Source organism: Gnatocerus cornutus, chromosome 1 (genome assembly GCF_029298725.1).
Source record: "Gnatocerus cornutus isolate USDA-ARS CGAHR chromosome 1, icGnaCorn1.1, whole genome shotgun sequence".
Taxonomy (NCBI): domain Eukaryota; kingdom Metazoa; phylum Arthropoda; class Insecta; order Coleoptera; family Tenebrionidae; genus Gnatocerus; species Gnatocerus cornutus.
Window position 1 is genome coordinate 8794014 of NC_142233.1, and position 22936 is coordinate 8816949.

At 32.9% G+C, this 22936-nt stretch overlaps 1 protein-coding gene across 5 annotated transcripts in view; it reads left to right on the forward strand.

Annotated features, from left to right (window-relative positions):
- The window catches only part of LOC148180218 (multiple PDZ domain protein-like), a 268223-nt gene that overhangs the window by 62267 nt on the left and 183020 nt on the right, over positions 1–22936 (forward strand). For all 5 annotated transcript variants that reach the window (XM_088040527.1, XM_088040534.1, XM_088040552.1 and 2 more), the window contains exons 3-5: positions 3679–3813; positions 5839–5997; positions 17016–17189. In XM_088040527.1, coding sequence (XP_087896653.1) covers positions 3679–3813; positions 5839–5997; positions 17016–17189 — 468 coding nt within the window. The remainder of the gene's footprint in view (positions 1–3678; positions 3814–5838; positions 5998–17015; positions 17190–22936) is intronic.

The following is a 22936-nucleotide window of genomic DNA, read 5'->3' on the forward strand; positions in this document are numbered from 1 at the left end:
ATCTCCTATATTGAACTATCCATATTTGAAGATAGGGCGTTTCTATGTAAAAGTTCGTACAAAATTGCACGAAAACAAAAAGAGCTATTTAGATGCGGTTTTTTGTGTTTGAAAGAGCACAAAAAGTTGTAGTGACGTTACCCTATGAGATTTATATCTTGGTTTTATAAATATTTTTTTTTCGATTTTAGAAAGTTATATTTTTCTTTATTAAAATTTGACTTAGTAACAACGCTACACATTTTTAAAACAAATCGATTGGCGCAAGAAAAAAGTCAATTTATTAATTAAAGCGGCTGTAGTTTTGGTTAAATTTTTGAAATTTTAGCGATTTCGGAATGATGTCTGTCTTTTTCTTTCGCCTCAGGCAAAGACGATTCTCAATTTTTAGCAGTTCAACCTTAAATACATAATTAATACTCCAATAGGTATTAGTTAATAAACTATACAAGAAATTTTTGATTACATTTTATAGTGGATCAGTGGGAGGTCATTTCTAAAGTAGAATTGCTTCCTGATTCTGATTCTGACATTATATAATTGATTTTGTTGTTGAAAAATAAGTTTTTTCTAGGCATCTATCGAAAAATGACCGTTTCTGGCAATCAAATCGACAAACTGCTGTAAAGTGCAACAAAGACGTGTTGAATTATTAGCAGTGAGGAAAGTGCTGTGGCAACAACATCAAAGAGCACTTCACAGGTTGTTCATACAAATTATGAAGCTCTAGCTATTATGTCGAAATTAGAAATATAAATAAAGAAAATATTTTCTGAATGATCCATAAATATTTACAATAATTGTTTACTTAGATGTTATAAATAATTATATCGGGTTTGCAAAATAAGACGTGATCAAAGCAGGGGTGCTCGCTGAAAACGTGTGTCGCGCTATAACTTCATACGGTCGGTAACCTAACAAGAGCGGTCTGCAGATTTCGGTTTCAGCAGTGAGCTGTCACAAAAATGACCAGGCCAGTGCTTGGATCTAATAACCGCCATAAAACAATCTGCTTAACAGAACAAATTTTTCAAAGCAGATTGTAGAACCTAGAGATGCACGTTCTTATTTGTTTCTTTAGCACTTAAAAATGCCGGAATTTTTTATAAAGTAAAATGCATTTTTTTTTCTCGTTTTTACATGGCGGAAATGGAGGTATATTATATATTTAATAATAGAAAAAGTGATCAAAATCGTGCCTAACTGATTGAAGTAACATGAGAGCACAAAATTGCCTAATTTATATTTATTATCGAAACATAAACATTAAGATGTATCTAATACGTTTCTATGCTTACATGTAAAGTACATCAAATTAGTGATGATACAAATAATTCATAATAACATAGTTACTGTTTCATAACAGCATAGTTGCCCTGAATCCATGATATTCAATGTATTTTTGAAAATAAAAGCAACTCCGAAGACTAAAATCTGAAGATTTCCATTTATTTGTTTTAATTGTAACATAAAATATCTTGGGAAATGCTTTTCTCGCTATTTCATCGCGTTCAAAAATTATGTCAAAAATTGGAAATTTGCAGAACTGTTGAGTGGTAGCACTGCCACCTTCTTTGTATTTACTACGGATATTAACTAATTCATAAAAACTCGTACGTTAAAAAGTAACGTCCTCGTTCATTATGAATTACTTAATATCCTTCTCAAATAAATAGCTATTAAATTAAAAAAAATCCAAAATTAGTTAGAAAACAAATATGCCCTTTTTGTTCAAATGCTTACTTACGGTTTATGGTTGATTAAGTTCTAGAATATAACGCTTTTTGATCACTGTCAGCTTGGCGTCGCGACGCCCAAGTAGTGAAATTTAGAGTTTTAGTGGAAAACACTCGCTAACTCTTTTTTTTAACATAACTGTGATAAAAAAGTTTCTGTTTTTATTTAAAATTTTATGTAAATTGTGGTTTAAATTTGAGAAAAAACGCTACTTTTCAACATCATGACGAAACACTTGCAAACTACATTTATTCCAAATTTCACAAATCACTTTATTTATTTGTCCGAAAGGCATTTGAGATCTGAGGATATATGTTTAACACATTTATACATATGTATTAAAAAATCAATTAGCGTTTGGTTCTACTATGCCTCAAGAATGGCTAAAATTTAGAGATTGCAATTTCGACGACAAAATTATTGGTGATAAAAAACAAATTTTTGCTTCCCAGGAACGTGAAATAGGTAGTTGTTTCTAGTACAGAAATCCTTATTAATATAGGAGTTTTTTCTAACATTTTTCCTGTGGTCCATGGCTTAGTTCAATAATGCCGTGCAAAGATGAAAATACAGTTCTATTATTTTCCTATCGTTATTTCCAAGAAAGAGCTATTATTTCATAAACAGCATTTGGTTTCGTCATACTACCTGATCCTTCCATAAATTTTATATTTGCGGACAAGACCTAATTTCTGTGGTTTGCCGGGAATTGCTGGTTGTCAATTATAAAATTTCAGCGTAGATTTAAAGTCTAAATCGTTTTTCTACAATTACTCCATTAATTATAAAAATATTTTGTTAAACTTTGGATTTTGGAATTTATTCTACAGTCAATCCAGATACAATTTTAATTTAACAGTCTAACGGGTCGATTTCAAGTCACTGCGTTAACGCAAATTTGCAACCGTTGCCAAGGTATGAGCAATGCGATTGGCGTTGCTATGTTGCAAATGGGATTTGCAGTAACGCAAGTCACACTTGAAATCGACCCCTAAGTCGACGTTACAGTTTTTACCCAAAATTGGTGCAGTGTAAGTTAGAGAACTCATATCAAAAAATCCAATGGAAAATCTGTAGACAATTGTAAGGACACCATATATTCAAAATTTCAATTCTCTAGCAAATGGTTTTCAAGTTATCATAGGAACATTTTACATTGCATTGCCCCTAAGGATTTTGGGTAGCGACCTCTCTTAATTTTCAACGGTCAAAAATTGCAACTTAGCAATTTGGACTTTCTGTGAGATAATTGAGGCTTGAACACTTTAAAAGAGGAAATTAGATGAGCACTGTAATATGTGGACCCTCCTTCTCACAACAATTATTGGCCCATCACAATAATAATTCTTGAGCAAATGAAAATAACTAAAACAACGTTGTCTTGGGCCATGAATGACATGAGTTTTGCAAAAATAACAAGGAAAGTACTAAGCCTAGCGATAACTTTTATAAGGCGTAAGAAACCTTATTAAATTGGCTTTCCAAAACACTGTCGAGCAGTTCCAAAATTTTGCACGTTTTTAAGAAAAACTGCAGAAAATAATTTTTTAAGATCTCTGAATCGCTATCTGATGGAGCAAAACGGGCTTCAGATTTGGATCAGAATCAGGGGGCTATTTTACTTCAAAAACGACTTATCACTACTCGAGTAGAATATTTTTAAAACTGACTGTAATTTAAGGAAGTTTGTTTTGTTTTTCTAAAAAAATACAATAGTTTTTAATATTTACTGGGTTAGATGACTATTAAGTTAATCACGTAAATTGATGATTTGTGGTATTTGATCTCAGGTAACCTGGATTTACAGGTTTTTACTTACTCAATAGCCAATATCCACAAATTTTTGTATTTATGTAAATATTTTTTATATTTCTCTGTCCATCTCTTAACCCTCAATGAATTTTCAAATAAAACGTTATTTAACCTTCTTATTTTTTTCAGTTGAACACCGAGTGGGCTCAAGTAGAGGTAATCGACTTAATCAACGACGGATCCGGTTTGGCATTTGGTATAATAGGAGGCCGAAGCACGGGAGTTGTCGTCAAAACCATCCTCCCAGGTGGTGTTGCCGATCGGGTGAGTTACCTTTATACACATTCACTCAGCTTGAAAGTGAGTCAACTGAAACACACCAACACCATCATCGATCGTCTCACCTTTTTCAATGAATAACATGCTTTTAAAAAGAGATTTATAACCACGGGGTATAAATAATCCTGGCGTAAATGCGAAAAGGAAATTATAGGCTTATTTATGAATAGTGTTTGTAATTACAAAACGAATGTTTTCGCAATGAAGTTTTAGCAGTAAGTGGTTTTCGTTGACTGATTTTCAAATGCGGTTGGGGACATCGCGGTTTTATGGAAACCGTAGGCAGAACTTTAGTTTATTCAGTGTCGCTAACTTTTCCTCGGAATGTTCTCTAACCGAAATATTTCGAGATCATAGCCCAGAGGATGATTAGTTTGAAGGGTAGTTTGACGAGTTGGAATGTTAATCACATTCTAAAATTAAACGAAATGGAAACTCATGTTTGGGTCGTTAATTTTTAGTTCATTTAACTTTAAACATGAACTGCATTCGACACTAAAATAATATATTGTAAAACAAGTTGCAAATGGCCTCTATTCTAGCACGATTTTGAAATACGAACACGAGCCGCGAAGCGGTGAGTGGCCGAACGAACGAGTGTTGGAATTCGTTCCTACAAAGATTCTTAAATATAATTTTCCATATTTTATCTTTTATTTGGATGTTTTGTTTAAAAGTCAAGTTATTATCCAAGTTGTCACATAATCCTCATTCTTAATAGTATATTAAAGAACGTGTTTTATAAAGGCCAATTTGGTGCATGAGTTCCCGGTGTCGTAGGCGAGTTTTGTATGAGACGAGTACACCAATGCCATTATAAAACAAGTCCTTTATACTATTTTTTCGAATTTGCACATTTTTTTAATAAAAAATATTAAATTTTCCAATTCTAAGAGTTTTCGTGTTACACGATTGGTGATGGTTTTGTAACCACGACTTGCCACTTGATTTTCAAACTCAATTTAAAATTTGACATTTATGGAGTTTCACTGTCACTGAATTTTAACCTAACCTCACAACCTGTATTCACATCTATTATATTTAGGTACATATATTGTTAGCCACAGTAAATAGGTGACAGCCAGACTAATTAGTTCCGCCAACTATTTAAAAACAAAATTTCCTACTTTGATAGATAGATAAAGTCCGTTTTTTTTTAAAAAACCACCAACACCGCAATTTTCCCCTGCATTACAACCGGCAACGTTGCCTAGGGAAATTTTTGGTGAGAAAATAATTGTCAAATTTTTGACATTTCTGAAAATTAGGCAGGGTTTTCGTTAAAAACGTTTCTTTTACAGCCTGTTGGATTGCAAATCAAATGATTTAATAGTGAAAAGACTCGACAAAGCCTGAAAGGCCGTTTTGTGTAATCAAATTGTCAATTAGGCAGCTAACCTATTTGATTTTATCACCAAAAAGTCACCATCGACTACGTTGCCGGTTGTAAAGTGGTGGTGGTTTTTTAATAAAAAAACGGACTTTACCTAGAAACGACTCTAATAAATTGAGTACTCTAATGGACCTATTAAAGCGGCAAATTCGAAAATAGTATATTAAAACACCGAGTTTCATAAGGCAATTTTTTAGGCACGAATCCAAGTTTATAAAACGAGCGGCAAAGCCGCGAGTTTTATAATGGATGAGTGCCTAAATGGCCTTATGAACGAGGTTTTTATATTATTTTTCCTAATTTGTTCTTGTAACAGAGCTATTTTCGCTATTTTCCAATTCGTTTTCAGTGCTAGAATATCCATTTCGATACGGAATGTTAGAATAGCTTTGTTTCCATAGCAACTTGGGAATATTTAAGATACAAATTAGGAAAACGACTTTTAGAGACTTTTAATCTTGACGCCAAAAATCGTGCAGGAATGAATTATTGGATAATGAAAGTCACGAAAACTTTTTTGAACACAAATTTACGTCATTCTAATTACCTCAACGGGAAAATAGTGCTCGAATGAAACAAATAACAATTTATTTATCTTTGCTATTTGTCATTCGCAGGATGGCCGGCTGCAAAGCGGAGACCACATTTTGCAGATCGGCGAGGTCAATCTGCGAGGACTTGGCTCAGAGCAAGTAGCTTCAGTTTTGCGTCAGTGCGGAATCCATGTTCGGATGGTCGTTGCAAGACCAGTTGAATCGACTTCTTCAGATTACCAGGTAAATTAAACATTTTCCAATCTGGCTCCACCGCTGAAAATTTGAACGCTTCTCCGAAACCCTCTGGAGACGAGTTGTTGTAAAAAATAAAATAAAAAATCCGCTCCACCTACACGCTTTTCAGTTGCCGCTGGCTAGGAAAATTATTGTGTTGAGGAGTTTTTCCGATAGCAGAGGTTGTTATGTCAGTAACGATTTTACTTTGGTAGGATGTTTTAATACTTCAACTTTTTGTAATGTGTGCTTTTAAAAGACTCATTGAAAAGTAAAGGCAATTTCGGTAATGAGCTTTTTTGGATGAAGGGATGAAGCGCTACATGCTGCCTCAAGTTACGATAATGTAGATCAAGAGATTTTGCTCGATTGGGTGAGGTTTGCTTTGGGACTGCTTCTAACTAAATTATCAATAGTAATACCATGAGTAGGTGAATATTCGTGACTATTCCATGCTTATAAGTTAACATCCAATCAGATTTGAGATCTACCATGGTATTATCGCGGCAAGCCTTAGCACGATGCTGGTGTTGTCAACCATGGTTACATAAGCAAATTAATTTTTTGACGTTTAAAAATGAGTCGTTTTGCTAATAATTCCGCTGACGAAATTATTATTATTATTACTACTGTATGCATGGAATAGTCGTGCAAAATACAATTCGTAGGATGAATATTCTGTGATAATTTAGACTTTTATTAGCAAACTCAATTTATGTTGCTCTTAGAAAATACCACTCGTTGCTACGCAACTCGTGGTATTTTCATAGCAACATAAATTTCGTTTAGCTAATAAATCGTCTAAATTATCACGAATATTCACCTACTCATGGTATTACTATTGATAATTTAGACGATTTATTAGCTAAACGAAATTTATGTTGCTATGAAAATACCACGAGTTGCGTAGCAACGAGTGGTATTTTCTAAGAGCAACATAAATTGAGTTTGCTAATAAAAGTCTAAATTATCACAGAATATTCATCCTACGAATTGTATTTTGCACGACTATTCCATGCATACAGTAGTAATAATAATAATAATTTCGTCAGCGGAATTATTAGCAAAACGACTCATTTTTAAACGTCAAAAAATTAATTTGCTTATGTAACCATGGTTGACAACACCAGCATCGTGCTAAGGCTTGCCGCGATAATACCATGGTAGATCTCAAATCTGATTGGATGTTAACTTATAAGCATGGAATAGTCCAAGTTATAAACCGCTAGCTTGACGTACTCAACTTAGATTAACGACATTTATAATAGAACAGTAAACTCTGAGGTATGTAAATAGTTAAGTGTCGAATTAATGTGAAATCGACTTTTTACTTCTTCATTGATCCATCTATTCTGTTTATCTTCACACTTGCAGGTATAAACTGACGTAATTTGTAACGGTGGTTTACTTTGTAGCGGTGTCTATTGTTTCTTGGTATTAATAGACAATTTTACCAATTACGATTGTCATAATTGGTGAAATGTGTATTTGAGTTTATAATTATCCACTGCACTCAGTTTGTCTGTCACTTTCTAAGCAAGAGCAAAACTTTCAGTCAGAAATGACGCATTTTCAAACCTCATGCACGTTAAAAATAACCATATAACAATAATGATAACAAATAAATTTGTTTTATCTGCGACTGTAAGCAATTGTCACTTATTCCACTCATTTTTAGTGGGATAAGAGCTTTATTACCACACGCAGTGGGATAAGAACGTTTGGACTTTTTAGACAAATTACCATGAAAACTTTTATTAAAGAATAATTATTTAGAACTATTTACATTACTTATTGTACACATTAATAACATGTTTGCATTTCGACAAACTTATTCCAGAAGAGGACAATTCGTTCGACGTTTTGTTGATCTCAAAATTGCTAATGTCTTTACTGCTTGAAGCATCCATCTTGTACATTCTTTACTCCTAGAATTTTTGTAGCAATTTGTTACCTATTTTCAAATGACGTTTTAATACATTCTTCAGCCACCGTGTTACTTTTCCAGCCTCTATGTCTCTTGACTGTTAAAATATTCGCTCCTGAAGTTGCAAGCAACGAAGTTGATGATCTCCGAAAGCAGTGTCCGGTGTAATCTTTTACATTTGGTAATTTTAAAAAAGATGCAACATTTTTTGCCATGGCACTAATTGTGTTGGTACCCACTGCATGTTTTGAGCATTTACCATTCTTATATCCAACAAATAACCTTTCATGATCGCAGCTTGATGGACGCAGTGCTATGTATTTTCGAACTATTTCTACTAAATTGATTCCTTCAATATCTCCAGAAGTTATAACAAATTCACGCGAAATCTTGGTTTTCGTATTGGGTATTTTAATGCAGAAAACATTTCCTTCGTTTCTTACGTTATTAACGTACATGTAAGTTAGTTCTTCTTTCCTACATGCACCTCCAAGTCCTAAAATTAACATAGTCTTAAAAATTGTTTTCTTAGATATTTATAAATCTATGACCTAAATTATTTACCTTTGTTAATAGCTATGTTTCATCTTTGGCCTCCTGTAAAAATTTTGTTATATATTGCTTAGTCAAAATATTAGATTTTTTCGGCTTATATCCTTCGGTTTTTCTTTTTAGAAACGCCACCAGCTAATGTATTTACTTATGTCCACATTTTTCTTCATAGATATAGTTGATCGTATTATTGAATAATACGCCCAATGACTTGAAGGCTTGTAGCGTTTGGACAAATTTTTTGATCAAAATCAACAGTTAAGTTTATGAAAACAATGTACAATTTTTTCAAAATTCACGATGTGAGTGATCGAACACAGTTTATTAAACAACTCGACCAAAGTGCTGCTCCATACATGAATACTGATGATGAAAGAATTACTTGCCAGAATTCGAGCTGAGCTGTCACGATCGGGAAGGGTGTCAAGCGGAACCTCTGTTTACAACACCCCTTACCATGCTATTGTAAAGTGATTGTAAAATGATAAATGCTTATTTTGCCTCTGTCTGGTAAAAATACTTATTCATGGGTGAAATAATGTGAGTCTGTGTTTTTTTTCCGTTCACAAATTGTGGCAAAATTGGACGCCGTTATTAATTTCCTTCTTTCCTTGATCCAAGCGTTATTTATCAGAGCAGTTTAGACTTACCAAAAAAGTTTTTAATTTTCTTCAAAAACTTGCTTTTACATATCCGGTTTTAGACAACTCACGCCATAATCTTTATCTTGTTATGTTAGCCTTTGCCCTACTTTCTTTCTTTTGTATGCCCTTTGGTTATTTTTTAAAACCCTTAAAATGCCGTTTGCTTTCAAATTTATGAATTAATTTATTGCCGTTTATAAATATTTCTCTTTAAATATACAGTTACTTCATAGAGTCTTACCAATCAAAACAATTTTTTTCGCTCAACATTTTTCATTCATTGATGAACTTTTAATTTGAATGAAATAAGAAAGAAATAAAACATAAAACGTAGAAAATTACATGGAATGTAAACCCTTCCTGCACCAATGCATAATCATTTTGATCCATTTTTTGTTAATAAAACATCTGATTAATTTATTTTATTGAATTTCATTTTTTAAATTTTACGTCTGAAAACGTGAAATAGCCGAGAAAGTAATTCGTGTGTTATTGAAAGTCTTTAGTTGAAAACATGACTAAATTGAATGAATTTTTATTCATAGTTGTACCTATAAATTCATACATCAAGCATTATGAAACTTTGTTGTGCTAATGTTATTATTAGTACTTTTAATAATTATTATCTTCTAAATGTAATCATTTAGTTGTCCTCGGTGCGAATCAGTCAGGTAGAAATTTTAGACGAAATCGCAAATGAGGGTACGGTTGTAAAGCAATCTAGTCGTAAATTATATGAAAAATTCAGAGCTTTAATTGAAATTTTTTAATTTTATCTCACTCATAACTAAACCAGTTTTAATGATATCGATTTAAACTTAACAGGAAAGTGTTTTTGGAAGTGTTCTTTACTAATTCTTAGTTTAAAAATTCACAAAAATCGGATATAAACTTCTATTAGTAAAACTACCCCAAATTATCGAATTTTCAAGTACTTTAACTTTTAAATTAAATGTTTTTTCCAATGTTTGTTTCTTAGTTTTAGAGGAAAATGTAAATACAAGCAGTTGAGAATAAGAACGAAATTGATACATTAAAAAATAAGCAGAATATTTAATTCATAATATATTAATTATATTTTTTAAAAAAATGCATGACAGTTTGTTTCTCTTATTGGCGCCACTGATTTTGTTCATTTGGTCGAAACCTTACTAGTATTTTGGAAAATTTAAAATTAGATTGAATAAATCTAACTAAACGATTTTAAGGATTTTTAAATAAATAGATAAAAATAGAAAATATTGCATATTCCAAGTTATTTTATTAACCATTAGTCTATGGGCGTAACGTTCTACCCTGAATTATTTAAATATTTGTTTATCTTGCAATGATCCTGTATATCATCGAGCGGACTAATAGAACTTCAGAAACCAATTGAAATCGTAATTCATGAATTTGTATGTGTATAATTATTCAACATGCTGTGCTAAAATCCAAAGGGATGTTGAAAAGGCTTCTTGTTTAACATTCCCAACATTTTCATTTCATTTCTGGAGTCCCCTTATCTTTTGTTCTAGCACTTCCTTGCTTTGTTTGCAGGGAACAGGTAGCTGGAAATTGAGTCACGCAAAGCTTCAATGTGTTGCAAAGTGGCGAATTTCGAATTTCGCGGAATTAGATCCGACAGAATATTACCATACACTGTGCATTTTCCGTCTATTTCGGAAGTACGCCTCAATCGTAAAAGCTCTAAAAAAGAGTGTTTTTAAACATAAATAAGGTTCTGAAAAGAACTGATTTGATTAGGACTCGCGAGAACAAAGCAAAGAAACTACGAATATATTTAGGTTAGGCGGGTCTGATTTTCGGTTCTCTAAGAACGTTTCCTTTGTTGCAAATGAAAATTATGTTATAAGGTAATTGTAAAAGTACGCGTTTTCCTGTAAAACATAAACACATCTTGTATGTATGCAAATTTTAATCCACGTTGATAAAGGTAACACTTTTCGTGTCTGCATTTTTTTTCAGTTATTAACTTCTACATGCGCTAAAACGTCACTGGTAGCCGCACAAAATGATTTACTGTTGCTTTCATTTAACTATCGCAAGTCACGTTTTATTAAAAAGAAGGCGTTCGTTAAAAACAGTTCTCTTTCTCCTGCGGTTTTTATCGACATTTTCAGATGTCTATAGCGCGCAGTGAAGTACGTGAGAAAAGTTACGAGTTTAATTGTGAGAGTTTAAATTGAATTCTTCAAAATGAAAATTTTTCTATAGGGACAACTCATTTTTTTTAATCAATCGAGGATATAACTTTGTTACATTATTCAGCTATACTTGCAATCGAATTAATTTCGGTTTGAAAGTTAAACCGGAAGGTAAATTAGTTTTTCTTATTCATGGATTCATACATAATCGCCGACTTCTTCACTGCTTTTCGACGTAGATGGAGGTTTTATTGTTTATTTATCATTGTCATTATTCTCTTTCTAGAATTGTTATTATTATGTTATTGAGCATAATATCAGCACTTCGGTAATCCACAGGGTTTAGTTTTAATGTTTCCGACTCGACTTGAATAATAGTGGAAATAACAGTGAATAAATAGATGGATAACTTTTGTTGAAGTCTGTTGAAATGAAAATGAATGGTTTTTCAGAGTGCCATCCTCAATTATTTATGACATAAAATGTACGCTTGAGAAATTCTATGTTTGCCCATTATCGGGGTCATTTTGGGGGTGACTAATGGATATTGCTGTTTTGCATTAAATTAATTCCTTATCACTTACCATGAGTGTCACACTACTGACACATTGACAACTCTCACTAATCGTTTCGAACAAGTTATACCATAACAACTTGCCAGATTCACACCAGTAAGCTCTCTTTTGGTCAGAATTGCGGTGAGAAAAATTGGGACATAGAAATTGAGAGGGAAAGCTCCAAGTGACAGTGACAGATGTTAAATTCAAGTTTTCTCTGCGTTATCAAGCAGAATATTTTCTATGGTTGTCTTGATAAGAAATGTTTTGAATCATTCATGTTGAATTAATAGTCGTCGTAAATCTTCATGCATGATGTCTATTAATACATTTTCCAGATTTGCAACTACTTTGTCTTGATGGAGTGACGGACAAAATAACTGCAAAAACAATATGGGTCAAAATTGTTGTATGTATTTATTATTATGCCGATGGTTTTAATAGTTATTTGTTTCACTAGGCTAGAAAATGGTCTTTTGGAAATGTAAGGAAAGTATTGAAATCCGAGCCCGGAGGGCGAGGATTTCAATTTCCGAGCATTTCCAAAACATTTTCTAGCCGTGTCAAACACGAAATTTTGTGCGCCGACAATTATTAATAGTTATTTATTTTGACTTTTGGTTTGAATTTGAAACGTCATTCCCTCATTTAGGGGAATTTCATCAGCTGGGAAATAGGTTGGTAGCACCCCATTCAAATCAAACGATTGCAGATTAATGTAAATTCAAATTGTTTCAGCAAATTTTTGTGGAATCTCTACTTAATTAATTTATCTTTATTATTTTCGAAGGTCATTGGCCTCCAAATCTGCACACAAATTGACACAATTGACATTCATGCAGCGATGCCAACTTGTAAAATAAAACCAACTATTCGAAATGTCACGTTTGATTGCCTAGACATTCAAAAGGTGATTTTCTTGCCGCAAATGAGTATCACAAATGCCATGAAAAATGACGAAGGCGCACAAAAATATTTTTACTGTCGGTTCGCAGCAGTCGTTTTTCACTTAACCTGAAACATATTTAATTAATCTCAATTCATAACAAATTTTACATCAGTTTGAACCGAATTCTAAATTATAAGGAGGCAATAACGACAAAATTAAATTTTAGGGAAATCTTAAATGATCCGAAAATAGTTATTAACAATACAAGCAATGTAAAGGAGTTTTTACTGGCGTCAGAAGGGTATGTACTCGTATTAAAGTAACCCAGAAGGTATAAGGCTATATGGCAGCAGTAAAATTATCCCATTGTGTAAAAGTTAACTTGTCTACAATAGAAAACATCCCAGAGTTGTAAACCATCTGGTTGTACCGCAGCGCTTACTTTGGTCACTTCGACCAGTCCCGGCTTAATAATATTTAAAAATTATGGAAACATGTGCATGAATTACATCAAACTTGGACAAAGAGATTATTATTAATTGTAGATTACCCACATTTCTATTGTTTTTCTTAAAGAATGTAATAAATGGTAAATTAAGCACCACAGATAAATCCTAATTTTAATGATTACGAAAATATTTTAAGCCGGTTCTGGTTAGTTCAGGCAAACCATGATTTATTGTTGGGACACGCGCTTGCTGATAAGGGTACAAAAGAGATGATAATTGACGGTCAAAATTTTTATTAGTGCAATATAGCCTTATACCTTCTGGGTTACTTTACCCGTAGTTACCTTCTGTAGCCAGTAAAAACCCGTTACATTGCGTGTATTGTTGAATATTTTATTTGTTCCTCACTTGTAAATAATAATTTACAATGTAACTACTTACGAAATTTCAATAATGAAATAAAATCGTATGAGCTTTAGATGCGTTGCATAGTAAATAATTATTACCTATTCTGTGGTAAATAATCGTCACTTGTTTTGTTGTTTATTTATGTCACTAATTTTTCGTTCGTTCGGTGTTCGGTGTATTCAGTGTTTCTGATAAAAATGGATGTGTCTGAGGAAATTCTGTGCGAGGTAGCAAGTGCAGTGGCAAATTTACTGCCAAAAAAATCCTTGTCAAGATACGAGAACGAATACAAAGAATTCAAAAAGTGGCAGAAAAAGAAGGAAGTGACCTCCGTTACCGAAGAGGTTGTACTGGCTTACCTTAACAATTTGAGCGACGAGTTCAAGCCTAATTCTTTGTGGTCAAATTGGTCGATGTTGAAGAGTTGTCTAGAACCTAAAGAAAACATTGACGTTCGCAGGTTTATTTTTGAAAAATTTAAATTGTCAATGTATTAACTTTTCATTTTTAGATTTAATAAAGTGCTCGCATTTTTAAATAGGTGAAATGAGCGGTATGTCTCCAAAAAGGCTAAAACTCTGGCAAAAGAGCAAGTAGAAAAGTTCATACTTGAAGCTCCTGATGATAAGTGGTTGCTTGCCAAAATAATTACGATTTTTGGTATTTTTGGCTGTTGTCGGTGTGATGAGCTTTTATACCTCGAATTAAATGATGTAGAAGATTTGGAAAAATATATTGTCGTTAGTCTAACGTGAAACAAAAAATTGAAGAAGCAGAAGATTTACGATAACGGATGATGCGTGCAGTTTGGGTGTGTTCTTTATCGAAAATCTACAGCTTTGCGGCCTGAAAAAAGCAACGCCTTGCGGGATGGAAAGTGTGTCGCCCAAAATGGCGGACCACCCACTGTTGGCGGAGTCCCTAAAAAAATTGCGGAATATATTCCTAAAGGATTACAAGAGCCTGCACTCTATACCGGTTACTCGTTTAGAAGAACTGGAGCAACGATGGTTGTTGACGCGGATGATGATATCAACAACTATTGCAGAGAGCTACGTCGACGAGTCCATTAATAAGAAGATAAAATTGTTAAAAGCGCTGTTTCCACTTTCAGAATCCCAGCCATCTGCTTGCACCGAGGGTACAAGTTCAAACACAGGAAAACTAACATCTGCACTGCCTGGCATCTTCAATATTAGTGGAAATACCAACTGTAGAATGATATTTAATGTACACCTTAGTAATAAGACAGAATTTTCTAACGTTAATAATAATAATTAAAGTGTTCAAAAATTTGGCTGTCACTTCAATAATTTTGACGTTCAAAGTTATATGAGAGCAGGCGTGAAATTTTACTGCCTTGCCAGTTATGAGACATTTTCAAGTGACTTGATAAACTGATGTTTACAAGTGAGGAACAAATAAAAAAACTTGATTGATTTTTTTTGTAAAGGTGTTATTACAAAGTTTCATGATTTTTAAGTTGTTATGCAAAACTGAAAAAAAGTGAACGCAAATGTGGATGGGCTTCGGATTTAGAATGAGGATCCAATTCTACTTTAGAAATTACGTTTCACTGCTCCAGTACAATTTTTTCCCAAAATTTATTGGTTAGTTTATTTTTTCTAAAAACTAAGTAGTTTTTCGGAAAGTTGATTAATTCGTTTTCCAAAAAAGTCTTGAACTGGACATTTGCACTACAACCTAACAAAAACATTTTTAAAAACATCTCTGAATCTTGATCTAATGCAGCAAAACAAACTTCAGATTCGGTACCATCTGTTTTGGAGGCATCAAAATTCTTCAAATATTTTACTCTGGCAATGTCTAACTTTGGTTAACTTATGCGTTTACATTAGCTTGGAAAATGTTGACTTTTTAACAGTTAAAAGTAGACAGTAGATGTCTTCTCCATTTTCTTGCTCGCACGTTTATAATAAACTCGAAAACGTGAGGTGTGTATGTGATGTTTCATGGAATACTGTAACCCGGTAATGGGAGGATTATGTTTGACATTTTAAATGGACGTGGGTTTGTATTAAGCGATTAAATTAAAGCTCCTCAGTTACCGTGTGAAAGACTTCGAGCTTTTTGTGAACAGCATTCATTGGATATTCTAATTAAAGAAAATTATGTAATAAATTGAGAATATTAATAGATTCATTTAAAGTGGAAGCAATTGAAATTTCTAAGATTTTATTTCGCAACACTTCATGTAACAACAAAACGTCTCAGTTTGTATATATAGGTGTCCCAGAACTCACGCCTAGCCGAAAAAGGATGGATGCCGATCTGGAAATTTTGGACATTTCTGAAAATTACGCGGTATTGCCGTTAAAAACGCTTCTTTTACAGTCTGTTGGATTGCAAATCAAAGGATTAAATAGTGAAAAGACTCAACACAGCCTGAAAGGCCGTTTTGTGTAATCAAATTGTCAATTAGGCAAATAACTTATTTGATTTTTATTTTTGTTTGTTGGTGGTTTAAAAAAATCGGACTTTACAGCTTTTTGTATTGCTCGAAAAATTAGAGCTCAATGCAGACGTCGGGTTTTGCATTTAAGCGGCTCATATGTACGTCAAGTATGAGTCAAATTGTGCTGAACAGTTATAATTAGATCAAAACAAATAACAATTTCAATGTTTTTAAAATTTTGTATATAATCTACCTATTATTTGAATGAAATTTTCAGTTTCAAGTACAGCTTCAAAATTATTTTCATCTAGTTAGCGTTGGAATATAATTTCTGCTGCGCCGCTCGCACTGTTCAGTGTTTGAACTAGTTCTGTTACTTTCGATTTCTGTCAATAGTGTCACTTGTCACACGTCAAAATCGCCAACTGGGAAGAAATTTATTTCCGGTATAACCTAAACAAGTGTCACAAAAACGTGAAATTTATTATTTATTTTCTCTTATCTGCTTATTTTTGTCACATAATTTTAAATTAAGACCTCTTGTAGTTTTTGTGAAAAATGTCGAATTAATTCATCATATCTCAGCCTGTAGAATAAGATTTTGCCCGGCGCATCCACCACTTTTAACATTCCTGTTCTATTCCTACGGATTATTGCTTTAAAAAAATTGTTTCTATTTCGGAAATACTGAAGTACTTTTAAGTATTTTTATTAAGTATTTTTGTATTTCAAAACTACAGATTTTTACAATAAAACATCGCTCGTTGATAAATTGAAGTGTCTCAGCTTGAATAATAAATGTCCATAATTACTAGTTCGAACTTCGAGGTTTATTATTACGATTGTAATAAATAATTGCTGATTTAATTTGTATGACCTTGTAAAATGAAAGCTTTTCTATTGAAAACTTATTATTGTTTTATCTTAATAAATCAACCATTCTTTAAATAACAAACGGACATTGAACTTGCGTTAAAAAATTATGATTAATTGGTCTTCACACATGATTATTATTTTAGAAAATTTTTGTTACAGGCATTGGGAAGCCACGCTCCAATAGTACCAACAAAAATTTTAGGTGATCCTGTTGAACTCGATCGACATCTAATTGAAAATGGTTACGCAGAAGCATCATCACATCAACCTCCGTCCTCATTTGGAACACCATTTATTTATAATACCAATCAACATTCAAATTTTCAATTACACGTAAGTTGATAGATTGAGAATTCGTACAATAAACGAAAGTCGGTGGATTTAATAAATTAAAACAGATTTAATTCCTACCTGGAATAATTAATTATCACTGAAATACAACTGCGATTTTCTGGAACAAGTCAATTACATGTTTCAGCAAACCTGTCTTGCCCTTTGTTCATGTTAAATTTACAGCTAAAGAACGCATGATCCACAACTTTTTTATCAAGGGCTGCTGTAAAAAAATCAATATATATGATGTACATACTGTAAACAAACTGTCAATTACATAACTATTACGCTTTTTGTCACTTCGATACACGATTTTATAAAAAACCTATTTTCAAACAAAAAGGGACAGAATAACAACCAAAAACTGCTAATTTAGATATGAAATTTTGAAAAATGTTCAAAAATTCTAAATTAATTTTAGGTGCAACACAGTGTATTGTGCGACACTGTATTTGGCGAGACAGCAAATCAGACTGTAGTAAATTGGTTGAAAGCGGAAAAATTAAGTCATAGGAGATTCCAGCGATTTTGATAAAAGAGACATGGTGAAGTTTTTATAAGAGATGTTAATGTCGAAGTTTCGTACTCCTAATAATTATTCCACAAAATTTTAATTTCAAAGTCTATTCATTTACAGCGTGTCGTAAATCGCAGATATAAACTCAGTGAATCGTGAAATTCTGCAGTTAACATAAAATTGTAACTTTTATCCCTGTAAAACTTTTATTTCACAAGATATTGCGAGTCAAAGAAACTAAAATAGTATATTCTTTAAGTGGCATGTAGGAAAGCTATTATGACATGAGAATTAAAAGAGTACAATACGAGCGAATTCAGTATTATAATACACTCGGGTGTAATAATAGTCTTTTATATGCGTGTTAAAGACACTATTTCAACTACGACTAAATAAATAATTTTGTAATTTAATTTAATCGCTAGCTTCAAAATGTAATTTAGAAACACGTATGTCGAGACACCGCCAATGTGTAGAGATTGCGGCTTCTGGGATGATACGCTAGTCGCACAAGTTTAGTCAATAGTATATTACGCAAATAGAATGGTAAATAGCCAATTACGCACTAGTGGAAACATTTTATGAATACGTGCTTGGATTTACCTCGGTGTTGCATACTTAACTTTTTCTACGTCACTACTTTATTTTGTTATTTCTAAGTGTACCATGCAAATATTACATAATACTATCAAAACAAAATAGTATTTATGTTACTTACACAGACTTGAATTAAAATTCATTGTAAAGATCCAAGCAAATGTATAATTATATTATAGTACAAAATAGCCAGCCTTAATTTAGAACCAACAATCTACTAGTTGAGTCGAGTGCATTGGTTTGCGCATATTATCATAGTGGTAGTGGAAAAAATGTCTTTAGATTGTATATGTCCTTTTGCTATAGCAACTAGTGGGAAATGAGCGTATTCTTATATTGTCTAGCAACGTCATAGCAACATGGCAAATACACACAAATAGTTAACATCAGTCATTCATCATCCAGTGTTGTTTATGTACGAATAAATGAAGAAATGTGCAGTCGTAGAAAAAATACTATGTAAAACTCGCATGAATGTCTATTTCCTACTGTCCTAATGTCGTCTTCGGCCATTCTATACGCGTTGTATGATATACTAATTTTCTTGAATATCAATATGGTCATGGCTCTTATCGATGCAATAATGGCTGCTATCGATGTAATAATGAATATTTTATTACATGTACGACTGAACTACTGTAATAAGTAGTATATTAAAGAACGTGTTTTATTATGGCCAATTTGGTGCACGAGTTCCCAGTGTACAAAACGAGCCGTAGGCTGTATGGGACGAGTGCACCAATGCCATTATGAAACAAGTCTTTATACTATTTTTTCAAATTTGCCCCCTTTTTTAATAAAAAATTTAAATTTTCCAATTCTAAGAGTTTTCGTGTTACACGATTGGTAATGGTTTTGTAACCACGACTTGCCACTTGATTTTCAAATTTAATTGAAAATTTGACATTTATTGAGTTTGACTGTCACTGAATTTTGACATAACGTAACCTAACCTCACAGCCAGTATTCATATCTATTATATTTAGGTACAATTATTGTTGGCCGCAAAGGACAGTTCAATTATATTCATACATTTTTATTCAAACAGCAATTTATTAAACACAAATTGTAAAAACCAAATTGACCAAGAACTTGACAGGAAACGGGTGACAGCCAGACTAATTAGTTCTGCCAATTCTTAAAAAACAAAATTTCCTTCTTTGAGTTCTTTTATAGATACCTATAATGCATTCACGATCTTTTTAGACCAGAGTAGGCCATGTTTTTTTTTCTTTTTGTTGGCTACAATGACTGACAGAGGTAGTTTTTTTACTGTCACATCTGACATGAGTCTTTCATGCACGCAAGTTTGCCACTTTTCTGATACCGGAAAAATCGTGTGTTTCCTTTTAATCGTGGAAGTAACAGTTTAAAGGCATTATCTACAAAATATTGCAATAAAATGCCTAAAGTGATTTCGTTTTCGAACAAAATTTGCCTTTAAAAAGATCGGCCTGATTTAAGACTGGAACAAATGATCTGAGGTGTTACAAATATTCCTTGTAAGGTAGAAAGTCCCGTAGACGTTTGTTTTCAAAATATTTTTAGGTGCGGCGTGCAACCGTTTCCAAAGTTCTGGACACCAAAGATGAAAACTTTTGGCTGATAAGCGGCAACAATTAGAATTTTATGCCGAGAGAACAACCCTTTACAAAATTATTAAGTCTATGAGTTACAAACACAGAGAAGTGAACGATCACAAGACTTTATGTAAACAAAAACAATTCAAATTCTAAATTGCTGCACTTTTTGGTTAACGAAATTCGCCAAAGTTTGCTTTTAGTGTGAGATTCCATAACATAAAACCCTGGGTCAAATGCTAATTCGATCAAATAAACTTTTTTAAGGTTTTATGACTAGAATCAAGACCTGGCAAAAGTGCTTCTTAAAATTGTAAACTTTTTGCCAGTGGAATGTACCAGTAGTAATGTCTTCCATTATGATTAATATTGCCTTTGTTGAAAAATAATTTCAAAATTTTAGATAAAAATTCAATAAAATTATCAAGTTCTGAATGTTCGATTCAAATTGGCAACAGAGGAAAGGTTTCAGACACAATTCATAACCAAAAAAAGGTGACAACTCCAATCGACAGAACTAATGTCAATCATTTTCAGGAAACTTTAGCTCACAAAGGTTGACTACCAACCATGTTACTAGATTTCCATGGCTTGCCGCGGTCTAAAAAGATCGTGAATGCATTATATAAACGACTCCAAATTGAGTACTCTAATGGACCTATTAAAGCGGCAAATTCGAAAAATACATTTTAATGACTTTCGGCTTCTTGAATTTCCAAAGGACACTGTTTAATTGTACAAGAACCAACTGTAACCTGATTTTGAGGCCGGAGGCAGTACGTTAATATTCCAGCATTGTGATAAGAAAATTAAGTTACTTACAATATACCTTAGAGGTATTTAGAAGGAAAGGAATTTTCTTTAAATAAATAATATACACCAAAGTATTACATTACACACACAGATTATTTCATTATTCAAGATGACATTTTCGCCTTTAAAATTAAAACTACTTTGTTTTGGCGTCGTCTGTTAAAAGAATAGAAAATTGCAAGTGGTATTGTCAAAGAATTGTCAGATGAACATTTTTAATTCTGGTTTGGCTGGTTTATCGGCCAAAATAGTATATTATGTAACAAATTTTATAAAGAGTCTTTTAGTCATGAGTACGTTTAGGCACGAGCGGAGCGAGTGCGAGTGTCTAGAGTAGTTTATATACAGGGTGTCCCAGAACTCGCGCCCCAGAGAGCAAGGGAGGGTGCCGACAGCAATACAGATGGTAAATATCAAAACAAAAGTTGACTAAGTTTAATAGTATTCGAGAACTGCTAAAAAGTTAACAACCAATCCCGAAAGATTATTCGAGAAGTGGAGTATATGCCTATCCCATTTTCCTAGGCAACGACCAAACTGACCAATGGATGATACTACTCATTTATTTTGAATACCGCATTTCAAGGTCATAATTTGTGACAGTTGTGGTGCTCTACGACAAATTTAAGAGGATTTATGTATTGAAAACAATCACGAACAGGTCTTTGGGTGTTCCAGTGCTCGTTTATGTTCAATTCAATGGATAAATCTTCTGAAATTTGCCGTAGAGCTCCACAATTTTCACAAATTTTGACCTTGAAATGCGGTATTCAAAATAAATGAGGAGTAGTATGTGTCCATAGTTACCAATTTTCAAATTCTGTTCAGCTTCGGGATTGGCTACAGTTTTTTTCAGTTTTTTTGTCTTATCTCGGTTATTTTTTGAGTTAAAAAATTATGGTTTCAAAATTTTGGTTCAGAATTGTTGTCTCCATAAGCCCTGTCTGTCTGGGGCGCGAGTTCTGGGACACCTGTATAAACGTGTGACAGATTTCCGAAATGCCACTTTGACACAAGAACAAAATGTTTGAAAATTTCGCTGAAATAATGCAAGTCATAACAGCGTTAGATTTTTAAAAATACTCGCTTTGCTCGGATTTCAAGCTGGCATCTAGGGCTGTTATGCATTACATCTTTGGTACACTCAGTTTAGATTGCAAATGTGCTCATTAACATTTACTGTTTTACTTAATAAGGTTGGAATCTTAAGGCCGATTTCACCACCCACTTAAACTAAGATTAGTTTCCCTTAAACGTAGATCAACATAAAATATGACTTTACCAACATTTTCAAACTGAATTTAGTTACTAATCTACGTTCAGCAAGTAATTTCAACCAGTTACTCATCTAAAACTGAGATTCATGAATTGTCATTGAATTTTTGTATTTTTATCAAAATTGAGAGAAAAAGAGGTGATTTTTGGCAATTCTAGTAAAAATGAGAGTGAATTTGTGGTTCCAGGAGGCCTAACAGACTGCACGCATAGTCTAAACGCTAAATATTGTTCTAGCAATGTATCTAAAATTTCACCTCGTAAATACAAAGAGCGCTATTTGTTTTGAAGCCAATTGCAGAGTTAATTGAATTTTTAACACAGATGAATAGAAAATAATGGCTGAAATAATAAATAATAAATAAATAATAAATAATAAATAAATAATGGTGAAATCGGCCCTTAATGAGTTGACTTTGAAAATTTCAAGATCAAATGGTTGGCATTATTGCATCCCTAGAATTTGATATTTGTTAATTTTGACATGAAAATTGCTGTATGCCAAGTTTACGTATACCAGAGCTCATTACTATCGGTCCACTCATTAAAAAGTTAAGTTGGCAGCAGCCCCTAGCAATTTTTATCATTAACAGTTGGCAATAAGAGCGTTTGACCTTGACGCAACTGTGGCATGCGTAAAAGCTAATCGTCTTTCACAACATTGCCAAAACTTGTTAAATCTCTACTAAAAATTTCCTGTTGGTACAAATGTTTAATTAGTTATTTATAGTTCGTACAGTGAGAGTTTGAATGACAGAAAAGTCACTAAATTTACACAATAAAAAGTGTATCATCGCGCGAAATTTAAAATAACAAAATAACCCCAGTTACTGACAACCCTGTCAACCCATTTCGCGTAGGAATTTAGTGTTTTTAGTGTATTTTGTAGCATAATTTGTTACCAACCTATATGTCAACTGTTGAAATCTCCCAATCTCTCACCGGATATACTATACCTACATTGA